The following is a 12,949-nucleotide window of genomic DNA, read 5'->3' as shown; positions in this document are numbered from 1 at the left end:
CGTATTTCCCACATTTATTTCTCTTTAAATCACTTTATTGCTGATGAATGTACATCCATGTTCAAAATATTCAAAGGTGTGTGAGTTCTTAAGGGACCAAACTACAGAGGTCATCCGTCTCTAGGTTTACACACTGCTTAACCTAACTTATGCTAAGAACAACACACACACCCATGCCCGAGGGAGGACTCGAACCTCCGGCAGGGAGGGGACGCGCAGTCAATGACATGGCGCCTCTGACCGCGCGGCCACAGCGCGGCTGTACATCCATGTATTTATAAACAATTTATAGGTTCTGCGGTTTTTCAAGTACGCGTTTGTTTAGCGTAAAATATATATAGAAGAATGTCTCCTTGTTTGTTCATAATTAACGCAAACCTACAGTTTTATTCCGATTTTCATGAAATTTTGCATACTTTACCTCCAAGGCAAGAGGAAGATCACTGTCTACATAAGGTTTCAAAATCTCACTTAAATCATGTATGTATGTAATATATAAAGGGGAAAGGTTGCTACCAGCAATTTCTAAAAGTTCTTGGCCGATTTAAATCAAATTTCTGCACGCTCCCTAATTAGTGATTCGGCGGACATAGGCTATTTTTTTAGTGTACGCAGTATATAAATACATAAAGGATAAAAGGACAACAGAAGCGCTTGATCGAACACGCGGGCATGGGCGCCTGGATAGTTGGTTTGTTTACACTCCAGACGGACAACCGAAGAATATTGTGAAACCCAAGCTTTACGATAAGAGTGTTATTTTACGGTTTTATTCGAGCTTGGTACAATTATATCTTTGCTGACTGTCAATATACTTTCATTATGTTTTCGTGAAAGCTTTGAATGTAGAAACAGCTAAATTTCTTTTGAAGTAATCAGGGGGTTTTCTCGCCTGCTGACTGTAAAGGTGTGTTTAAGTTATACAAAATATTGATAAACATGTGAAATATTTGCTCATTTGGCATATGCACGTATTTTTTGAGTCAAAACATTTTTTGCAGGGAACTGATAAAAATCTTTATTTTACTATAACATTTGAGGTACGTTATGCAATGCAGTTAGATTACTTTAATTTATAATTTAAAAAGGAATAAAAGCCTAATCTGTGATGTAATTGTTATTACTAAACGTTTTGTTTGAAATTGGTGTATATTTGCAAAGTTCAGAACCAGTAACCTTGACCCTGATTTTTACGAGTGCCGCAGCTGAAGACGTATTCATTCATCGCGTTCCATTGTCACCGATCATTCAAATATGCCATTCGGTTTAAAGCGATTACAGTTTCCCATGCGGTTTGAATTCGCTATGATTATCAACAAGGCGTAGGCCACTTACGTTGTGTGGCAGATATTAAACATCCCGGTCAATGCTGGGCACTGCAGCTACTTGCATTATATTTGTGGGCACATAGGTACCGATAATTCACGTAAGTGAATGCTGAGAAGACCGTAAAATAGTTCGTATTTCCTCCAGTGACGACGCCACACGATGTCCCTGGACTGGTGCACCACGGGCGCCCTGGTGGTTCTGGCGGCGTGGCTACTGTGGAAGTACCTGTCGTGGAACTACAGCTACTGGCAGACACTGGGAGTCCCCTGCCCGGTGCCATCCGTGCCGTTTGGGAACATGAAAGACGCCATACTAGGCAAGAAACATGTTTCAGAGGCCGTCAGAGACATCTATTGGTAAGTGCTGACTACTACTAAGCCTTTGTTATGCAGAGCTGTAAAATGAAGATTAACGACTGACTGTTGCTGTATCAAATAAACAAAACGCTTTGTTAGTTACTTGCTCCACAGATCAAATTCACGATAGGCGTTATGACGTGGGACGTGTCGACAGAACAATCATAGAACACTTACATACGACGTGTGTGAGAAAAGTAACAAGACAACAGTGCGATCTATTTGGCAACGCTGTGTTGTTCCACTTGTGTAGATCGGTGTTTTCAATCATTCCAGATGCTCAGGCCGAATTTCAGTTCCATGCAGCCATCACGTAATTTCGGAGAGAATCATCAGTAAAGATGTGTCTTTGTTGTGCGTGATGAAAATGGAACAGCGTAATATACAACTTAAATTAGAAAGAACGAACAGAAAATGTTTTGGAGAAAGCGATCCAAAGACTGCGTTTCATTGGTCACTCACCAACCAAGAGACTGCCTACACTACTTCTGGTGCGTTACGACTCCCAGGACTGAACCAACGCAGCATCTCCAAATGCTCTGCCGAGCCGCCGGCTGCCAGCCGTTTCAACGGACGCAGGAAGGCGCGCCGATTTTCAGAACCTCTTCGCCGGTCGGCAGCATACGGCCGAACTGTTTCCTTACTTTCGGAGCTGTACAAGGATTTAAATTATATAATGTGCATTGTGATCTGCCAATCCGTTTACCACGAAAGAAGTATTTGTCTCTTTAACTTTAACTTCTGCTTGTTGAATGAATGCATCATCTATGAGTACTAAGAACTTGAGCAACTTTGGTAAGGAAGTTTATGACGTACTTATATTTCGTTCCCCCAACGCTAGGTAGCAAATCGAGCAGCAAATTGCCTCCAGCGAACTAGATCTGCTGCCAGGTTTTCAGCTTTCAACCCGTTCATGCCCATGCATTGAGGATCCTTTGCAAAAGTTAGTTTCCTGCTGTTACGAGGTCTTCCTTTGCTTCTGTATCCATCTATTGGTTTCCGTAACAGTGTTGATGTTGGGATTCTCCACCTTTCATGAGTAGAACATGTCCCATTTACCCCGCAAGCGTCAGTCTTCTTTAAGAAACGATTTTATGCACGCTGCGTAGATCACTTTTTCTCAGCACTTCTTCATTTGAAAAGTTGTCGCGATAGCTTATTTTCGGAATTCGCCTCAATCATCTTTGGTGAAAAACATTGAGTTTCTGTGATGATTTTGCTGATATTGTCTAGCTCTCAAATGCGTATGTTGCCATCGGTAGGATGATATAGGAGTACAGCCGAAGCCTCGTACACACTGACCCCCATACACTGAGGTGACAAAATGCATGGGATAGTGATATACACATAGTGATATTATCGCGTACACGAGATATAAAAGGGCCGTGCATTGGAGTAGCTGTCATCTGTACTCACTTGAATTATGTGAAACTGTTTCTGACGTGATTATGGCCGCACGACGGGAATTAACACACTTCGAACGCGGAGTGATACATGGAAGTACACTCATGCTCATAAATAAAGGATAATTGCAGAATGTGGTCCCACAGAACGTGACACAACACAAAACTGGCTCTAGTAGCGTAGGCACATAGGGAATACACATGACACAGATCTGTAAGTCCACGGTATTGGTGATAAGTTGCGAAAACCGTCCCGAAACACGTGTGCTACAAAACGCCACTGTTTCCTGCGCCATGTACCCCGACATCAATATGGGACATGATCACCGTGCACACGTACACAGGCCGCACAACGGCTTGGCATACTCTGGATCAGGTGGTCGAGCAGCTGCTGGGGTATAGCCTCCCATTCTTACATCAGTGCCTGTCGGAGCTCCTGAAGTGTCCTAGGGGTGTGAAGACGTGTAGGGACACGTGGACCGAAAGCATCCTAGACGTGCTCGATGGGGTTTAGGTCTGAAGAACAGGCAGGCCACTCCATTCGCTTGATATCTTCTGTTTCAAGGTACTCCTCCACGATGGCAGCTCGGTGGAGCCGTGCATTATCATCCATCAGGACGAAAGTGGGACCCACTGCACCCCTGAAAAGGCGGACATACTGGTGCAAAACGACGTCCCGATCCACCTGACCTGTTACAGTTCCTCTGTCAAAGACATGCAGGGGTGTACGTCCACCAATCATACTCCCACCTCACACCATCAAACCACGACCCTTCCACACAGGTCCCTTTCAAGAACGTTAAGGAGTTGGTATCTGGTTCACGCCAGATGAAAACCCGGCGAGAATCAATGTCTAGATTACACCTGGACTCGTCCGTGAAAATAACCTGGGACCACTGTTCCAATGACCATGTACTCTGTTCTTGACACCAGGCTTTACGGGCTCTCCTGTGATGAGGGCTCAGTGGAATGCACCTTGCAGGTCTCCGGGCGAATTAACCATGTCTGTTCAGTCGTCTGTAGACTCTGCGACTGGAAACAACTGTTCCAATGGCTGCGGTAAGGTCCCAAGTAAGGCTACCTGCAGTATTCCGTTGCCCTCTGTGGGCACTGATGGTGAGATATCGGTCTTCTTGTGGTATTGTACACTGTGGACGTGCCGTACTCTAGCGCCTGGACACGTTTCCTGTCTGCTGGAATCGTTGCCATAGTCTTGAGATCACACTCTGTGGCACACGGAGGACCTGTGCTATGACCTGCTGTGTTTGACCAGCCTCCAGTCGCCCTAGTATACTACCACTCATAACGTCATCAATGTGTTGTGTTCTTTGAGCCATTTTCAACACGCAGTCACCATTAGCACGTCTGGAAACGTCTGCACACTTACTCGCTGCACCATTCTCTTACATGCACCAAGACACCTCTGCGTATGTGGACTGCTGCCAGCGCCACCGTGCGACGACCGCAGCTCAGATGCAGCGCATGGTCATACTCCGACGTGATTTAATCCCGGAAACCGTCCACCAGAGAGTTTTTTCGCCAGGTATCAGCATTATCCTTAATTCATGAGAATGAGTGTAGATGGATGTGAATTCCATTTCGGGAATCGTTAGGGAATTCAATATTCAGAGATCCAGTATCGAAAGTGCACCTACAGTGCCAAATTTCAGCCATTACCTCTCACCACGGTCAATGCAGTAGCCGACAGCCTTCACTTAACGATCGAGAGCACTGGCGACTGCGTATGGTTGCCAGTGCTAACAGACAAGCAACATTATGTGAAATAAACGTAGAAATGAATGTGGGACGTATGACTAGCGCATGCGTTAGGACAGTGTGGCGAAATTTGGCTTTCATGGGCTAAGAGAGCAGAAGACCGACGCGAATGCCTTTGCTAGCAGCACGACGTCTCCTGCAGCGCCTTTCCTGGTGTCGTACCGTGTTAGTTGGGCCCTAGATGACTGGAAAACCGTGGTCTGGTCGGATGAGAACCGATTTCTGTAGGTGAAAGCTGATGGTAGGGTTCGAGTGTGGCTCCGACCCCCGAAGCCATGGACCTAAGCTATCAATAAGGCGCTGTGCAAGCTGGTTGTTGCTCCGTAACGGTACAATAATGGCGTGTGACGAGCGCCTCCAGTCGGGTAGACCGCTCGCCTGGTGCCTCCGATTTGAAGCCACTTCGGCGACTTGCGCGTCGATGGGGATGGAATGATGATGATTACGACAACACGACCCCAGTCCCCGAGCGGAGAAAAATTTCCGACCCAGCCGGGAATTGAACCCGGGCCATTAGGATTGATAGTCTGTCGCGCTGACCACTCAGCTACCGGGGACGGACTCCATAACGGTGCAGGCTGCGTCTACATAGAATGAACTGGATCCTCTGGGCCAGCTGAACCAATCGATGACTGGAAGTGATTATGTTAGGCTATAAGGAGGCCATTTGCAGCCATTCATGGACTTCATGTCACGTTACTGGGACACAAATTTTTCGCGATTGGTTTGTAGTACATTCTGGACAGTTCGAGGGAATGATCTGGACACCCAGATAGTCCGACATGAATCCCATCGAAACGTAATCGAGAGGTCGGTTCGCGTACAACATTCTGCAATGGGAACACTTTCACAGTTATGGACGGCTATAGAAGCAGTTTAGCTCAGTATTTCTGCGAGGGACTTCCAACAACTTGTTGAGTTCCGAGCTGCCGAGCTACGCCTAGCAAAAGGTACGATACGATATTAGGAGATATGCCATTACTGTTGTCACCTGAGCCGGCCGGAGTGTCCGAACGGTTCTAGGCGCTACAGTCTGGAACCGCGCGACCGCTACGGTCGAAGGTTCGAGTCCTGCCTCGGGCATGGATGTGTGCCATGACCTTAGGTTAGTTAGGTTTGAGTAGTTCTAAGTTCTAGGGGACTGATGACCTCAGAAGTTAAGTCCGAAAGTGCTCAGAGCCATTTTTTGTTGTCACCTGAGTATAAGCCCTACTGTGAAATGAATAATATAGAGACTGTCTTGTTTCCGCTCTGCAGCCAGATGGAAGGTGCGCCGTTCTGCGGCTTCTACCGCTTCCGGGAACCGATGCTGCTAGTGAGGGATGCCGACCTGGTGAGGACGATGCTCGTCAGGGACTTCCCCTCCTTCCACGACAACAACGTGCAGACCAACGAAGACATCGACCCCATATTCGCCAGGAACCCGTTCGTGCTTAAGGGCGAGAAGTGAGTACCTCTAGTTCAATAATGTAGTGAATTACATGCTGGAACATCCCTTCCTGTTGTGGAGGTCAAATTACCGTACTTTCAGGTAATTAGAGTCGAGAAGCAGACCAGATTTTTAGAGTCCAGGGTGAACACGAAATCCATGGAAACAATTTCTGAAGCTGTTGGGGGATATTTTCTGAGGATGGTTGGTTGATTTGTGGGAGGAGACCAAACAGGGGCAGGATGAGGAACTTTGTCGGCCGCGCCGTTTCAAAGGAACCAACCCGACATTTGCCTGAAGCGATTCAGAGAAATCGTATAAATCCTAAATGAAGATGGCCGGACACGGGTTTGAACCCTCGTCCTGCCGTATACGAGTCCAGTGTGCTACCCACTGCGCCACCTCGCTCGGTTTCTGAGAATGTTGGCATAAGAGAGCCGTACTCTGCAATGACTCGTTACCGAGTAACTGCGTATAGTTTCATTTATTACCTCTATCCACCTTTGCATCTGTACTGCTTTGAAAATATCCGAACAACAGTGTGAATGTCGACGGTACGCGATGCGTGCTGTGTGTCTGCTAAGGAGCGAACTTGGTCTGTTCACTCACGTTATTTCCTGTTAATAAAAGTAATTTCCTCTTCACTCTTCACCCTAAAGCTTGCATTCGGTATTACTCGTTTCTGTCTCGGGTTTGTTTTTCTGAGAGCATCAGTTATACGTCAACAGCGTTACCCACCAGTGCGGATAGAGTAGCTAATGAAGTGTTGGCCGATATGCACTTCGTGTATGAGTTCACTGGATACAATGGAAGAGCGGCATAGCGGTACTGTGCTATGTTCGTGCAGAGACGTATTTTTCTCTCTGCAACTTGTAACGCCCCTGCACTCACTGAATAACCAAGACTGAATTTAGAAAGTATCTAACTGTAACTCCAGTTTACTCAAAAATGGCGAGTTTGTTGCAATCTACACAATGCTTTAATTGTGAATAAAAACTTTAGTTGTGCTTATCTTTATGGACCGATGCTCTCGATGATTGTCGACCGGAGTCATTCCGCAATCTGCAGAAAGTTCTGAATTTTCTTATTTTGCACTCATCATGCGGAACTAGTAATTTTTCAAATAAATGTTTCATTCACTTTTTTAATTATTTCATTGATCCTTACTTCTTTTGTCGTGTAACATTTAGAGCAGATCTTTCTACTATGTTTGCTCAGTCCCCACTTCACACACTTCTACTGTCCGCTATGCTAGCCCGTGAACAATAATTATATTACGATCACATCTCCCGCCGAAACATCGGACACTAAGTAAAACCAAAGATATATAGAGGGCTACAAGAAGTGGGTCATCGTTTCCAGAGGTCTGTATTACCCAAAGTATTACAAATGCATACACGGTCCAGTCACGTTAATTTGACCACCGCATATGTTCGACGTCAACCTGCAATAACAACTCGCAGGCGGCAGGTGGCTGCAATCCAGTGGATGCTATATAAAGCGTTTCGGGGGACGTGGAAAACACGATAGTTGTAATTGCAATGCGATAACGGAGCAATTTATCTGAACTGCAATAGGGCATGATCATTGGCTTTCCGAAACGCCTATATTTGTAAACTTTTCGCTTTCCAACCGTGATTACAGTATTCTTTGCGTGGCAAAATGGCGCTATCCAACACCGGCGCCAAGACAACTGCAGTGCAGCACTGGTCATAGATGACAGTTGAACGACGGCTACGGAGATATGTACGGGCGAGTAGCCGTACAACAGTTGAGCATCTGACCGCCCAGATGACCCAGTGGCCTACCAACAGTGTCTCAGCGAACGTTGCTGCGTATGTTCCTCCGAAGCAGGCGCATGGTTCATGCACCCATGCTGAATGATGTTCATCTGCGCCGAAGACTGGAGTTTGCGCGCCAATACCGCAAATAAAGGCCCACTGAGTGGCGACGGACGGCCTCTTCAGATGCTCCACTGGACAGATGGCCGCAGGTGCGTACAGCTTGAATCGTCTGTATGCAAACACCCTGCAACAACTTTACTGTGTGGGGGATGTTTTCGTAGCATTCTGGAAGGAACAATCGATCAACGTAGGTAAGCGCCAATCTTTGGCGACCATGTCCACCCCCACATGCAGTTTGTTTTCCCTCAGCATAGTGGCATCTACCACCAGGACAGTGCGCCGTGTCTCAAAGCTCGCCTTGCACGTGCGTTGTTCGTAGAGCACCAGGACGAGTTTACCATACTCACCTGGCCACCAAACTCCCCGGATTTAAACCCAATCGAGAATCTACGGACCATCTCGATCTGGCTGAAGCATCATGCATCCTCACCCGAGAAACCTACAACAGGTGGCCACGCCACTGAAGTCGGTATGGATCTACATCCCAGTCGGTACTTCCATTCACCCTCTTCCTGCACATCTCGCAGCGCTCCGCGGTACAAAAGGTAATTATTCATGCTTTTTACAATTGGCGACATTAAGGTGACTGCACAGTATCCCCACTGCTTCCCCCGCTACAAGACAACGGAGATTACTCACCAGGTAATTCTCGAATAATGAGTAATTAATAATATCATGCGAAGATTTGCCTTTTATTTATACTACATCATCAGCATTAGTAGTGCAGCAATATGGACACCGCTGGTCATAGATGACCCAGTGGCCTACCAACAGTGTCTCAGCGAACGTTGCTGCGTGGCAAGATAAGGCAGACGGCTCCACAAATGATAGATTTTCATCGGGAATATTTTCAAATAGTTCACTTGTCCTCTAAAGAAAACATACACTAAATATTAAAACAATCCGATATCATCATTTCAAATGGCGGGAGGAGAGTCCTTATTTTCCTTCCCCATTCAATCTCGCCAGCTCTGAGCCCCTCCTACACGCAGATGTTCAAGCAGGAGATCATGTCTTACCGTTTCAGCAACAGCAGTTATCTCCAGTTTTTCACGCTCCTTTGCGAAACGATTACTTGTGATGCAATTAGCCGAAATTCTTTCAGTTTATGACTGTTGCATATTGTATTTGCGGACAATGACCGAAAGTGAAAAATATGACAAACCCTGGAGGTGCCCATTGTACTAAATGAAGTCCCTATGGCCCTCTATGATCACAAGTACAGAATATGTATTAATAGGTCCATTTGTGACTATTTTGTAATCATCTTTTAAGTATAGGAAGAGTAAATAAACTGGTACACGAACCAAAGAAATTACCTTAAATAAGATAACATATTGTCACTATACAGAAGCTCTTCCGACGTACAAGGTCTTCTAAGCGGCAGTACCTGCCTTTCCCTCCAACAGCGCACCTCTGCGCATGCAGTAGTTTCACCCCTCCCTTTCTCCTCGCTTCTGTCACCATCTCATCCGTGGTGCTCGCGGGATTAGTTTCCGAACAACCAAGAGATCACCATGTGTTCGATATCCACAACATGCCCAATCAAAATGATACGAAACCCGACATTGAACTCATGTGAGTGTCGAAAACTTCAAAACTCCTGATCGCATTTCAGAGAGTGAAAATTTAAAGGATAAAAGAGAGAGATCGGAAGGACATGTACAACCTGTACAGTTTACAGCGCACAGCCCCAAAGGTTGAAGGACATGAGGGGTAGATGGAAATTGAGAAGAGATGGAGACAGAGTTGTTGCTTATCTTACTGTTACTCAGTCTGTATACTGAGAAGTCAGTAAAGAAATTGGGGATGATTTCAGAAAGGAATAAAACTTGTTTAGATTATTCAGTGGAAGAAAGGTAAAAATTTTTACAATTACACTAATTTTTTCTCAAATTAAATTTCTAGATAAACTTTCAATTTACTATGCCTCCCATAAGACGAATATTGCTCTCTTGCACGGAGTTTAAGATACAAGTTCTGTTTGGAAGCACTGCATCATGTGGTAAGAAATAGTATCGAAAACTTCTGTGTGTACAGTCTTAGCATTAAATGGTTCTTTCCCAGCTCTTCAGTTTGTAAAGCTTAAACTGGGTATTACTTCTGACTCCAGTTATATAAAGGAACACTGGAAAGGTGTACATTGCTAGCCATTAATATTGCAGTACCATGATGGCGTCTTGCGACATTCGTCAGATTAGTCCTCACTGTTTTGGTTAAAAAACCCTATTTTTCAACGTAACCTCCGTTCATTGCGACGGCTTTACTTCACCTTATTAGGAGGGACTGTATGCCCACCTAGTACCATTCTACTAGTCGACGTCGGAGAGAACGTATTGCTGCATCAATAACCTCCCCATAATCCATTCCCGCGGAGTGCATTCTACATTGTGTCATACTCGATGCTCTTCATGGTTTGCTGGTCGGCGAGGAACCCAGCTGGCACACATCTCTGAGTATCCCAACCGGCAGACGAGTGTCTAAGCACTGCGAACGGCAACGTCCACCAGAACAGCAAGGTGTTTGATTCTGATCCATCCATCACATCGAAAGACAGTGTCCGCACGTTCCAACATTGCAGGAGTCACAACTGCGTGTGATAGGCAGGCACACAGGAGATCTGACAGGTTTCCGCGGTCTTATTGGGATGATGTCAGACGCCTCGCCCTACGACTTACCGTGCTTTTGTTCACTGCCAGATCTCCGTAGACATTCAGCAAACGCCTGTGAATGTCTGCGATGCTCTGGATTCCCGCGATATTTCACATTTTTTTCAACCGAAATTGGCTGAGAAAAAAAAGTGAGTTGCATTATTTACTTAATGGCAACGGCCTTGCCCCAGTGGATACACCGGTTCCCGTGAGATCACCGAAGTTAAGCGCTGTCGGGCGTGGCCGGCACTTGGATGGGTGACCATCCAGCCGCCATGCGCTGTTGCCATTTTTCGGGGTGCACTCAGCCTCGTGATGCCAATTGAGGAGCTACTCGACCGAATAGTAGCGGCTCCGGTCAAAGAAAACCATCATAACAACCGGGAGAGCGGTGTGCTGACAACACGCCCCTCCTATCCGCATCCTCAACTGAGCATGACACGGCGGTCGCATGGCCCCGATGGGCCACTTGTGGCCTGAAGACGGAGTGCTGCATTATTTACTTAATGGTCCTCCTAAATTATTATACTACTGGCCATTGAAATTGCTACACCACGAAGATGACGTGCTACAGACGCGAAATTTAACCGAAGGAAGAAGATGCTGTGATATGCAAATGATTAGCTTTTCAGAGCATTCACACAAAGTTGGCGCCGGTGGCGACACCTACAACGTGCTGACATGAGGAAAGTTTCCATCCAATTTCTCATACACAAATCGCAGTTGACCGGCGTTGCCTGGTGAAACGTTGTTGTCATGCCTCGTGTAAGGAGGAGAAATGCGTACCATCACGTTTACGACTTTGAAAAAGGTCGGACAGTAGCCTATCGCGATTGCGTGTTATTGTATAGAGACATTGCTGGTCGCGTTGGTCGAGATCCAATGACTGTTAGCAGAATATGGAATCGGTCGGTTCAGGAGGGTAATACGGGACGCCGTGCTGGATCCCAACGGCCTCGTATCACTAGCAGTCGAGATGACACGCATCGTATCCGCATGGCTGTAACAGATCGTGCAGCCACGTCTCGATCCCTGACTCAACATCTAGGGACGTTTGCAAGACTGCACGAACAGTTCGACGACGTTTGCAGCAGCATGGACTATCAGCTCGGAGACCATGGCTGCGGTTACCCTTGACTCTGCATCACAGACAGGAGCGCCTGCGATGGTGTACTCAACGACGAACCTGGGTGCACGAATGGCAAAACGTCATTTATTCCGATGAATCCAGGTTCTGTTTATAGTATTACGATGGTCGCATCCGTGTTTGCCGAAATCGCGGTGAACGCAGATTGGAAGCGTGTATTCGTCATCGCCATACTGGTGTTTCACCCAGCGTGATGGTATGGCGTGCCACTGGTTACATGTCTCAGTCACCTCTTGTTCGCATTGAGGGCACTTTGAACAGTGGATGTTACATTTCAGATGTGTTACGACCCGTGGCTCTATCCTTCATTCGATCCCTGCGAAATCCCACATTTCAGCAGGATAATGCACGACCGCATGTTGCAGGTCCTGTACGGGCCTTTCTGGATATAGTATATGTTCGACTGCTACCCTGTCCAGCACATTCTCCAGATCTCTCACCAATTGAAAACGTCTTGTCAATGGTGGCCTAGCAACTAGCTCGTCACAATACGCCAGTCACTACTCTTGATGAACTGCGGTAACGTCTTGAAGCTGCATGGGTAGCTGTACCTGTACACGCCATCCAAGCTCTGTTTGACTCAATGCCCAGGCGTATAAATGCCGTTATTACGGCCAGTGGTGGTTGTTCTGGGTACTGATTTATCAGGATCTATGCACCCAAACTGCGTGAAAATATAATCACATGTCAGTTCTAGTATGATATATTTGTCCAATGAATACCCGTTTATCATCTGCATTTCTTCTTGGTGTAGCAATTTTAATGGACAGTAGTGTATACGATGAATCTGGAGTATCCTGTCTTAATGGTCATGTACAGAAGATGATTCTCATAATCTTTTCCATGCAGCTGTTGTTAAACAGAGACGTAATAGGGATGGAACCTATGTCGATGAAGAATGCGTAGAACACCTTCCTCACTCATGCCACTTCCTAGTGCGATTGCGCGGGATCT

General features: G+C 46.3%; 1 protein-coding gene and 1 pseudogene across 2 annotated transcripts in view; both read left to right on the top strand.

Moving 5' to 3' along the window:
• LOC124805132 (cytochrome P450 6j1-like) overlaps positions 1-12,949 on the top strand; it is a 90,180-nt gene that overhangs the window by 15,287 nt on the left and 61,944 nt on the right. For both annotated transcript variants that reach the window (XM_047265590.1, XM_047265591.1), the window contains exons 2-3: positions 1,474-1,685; positions 6,122-6,310. In XM_047265590.1, coding sequence (XP_047121546.1) covers positions 1,489-1,685; positions 6,122-6,310 — 386 coding nt within the window. In that variant the 5' untranslated portion in view covers positions 1,474-1,488. The remainder of the gene's footprint in view (positions 1-1,473; positions 1,686-6,121; positions 6,311-12,949) is intronic.
• LOC124709441 lies at positions 11,021-11,137 on the top strand (annotated as a pseudogene).

Source organism: Schistocerca piceifrons, chromosome 7, assembly GCF_021461385.2.
Source record: "Schistocerca piceifrons isolate TAMUIC-IGC-003096 chromosome 7, iqSchPice1.1, whole genome shotgun sequence".
Taxonomy (NCBI): domain Eukaryota; kingdom Metazoa; phylum Arthropoda; class Insecta; order Orthoptera; family Acrididae; genus Schistocerca; species Schistocerca piceifrons.
This window is presented reverse-complemented; position numbering and strand designations above follow the sequence as displayed.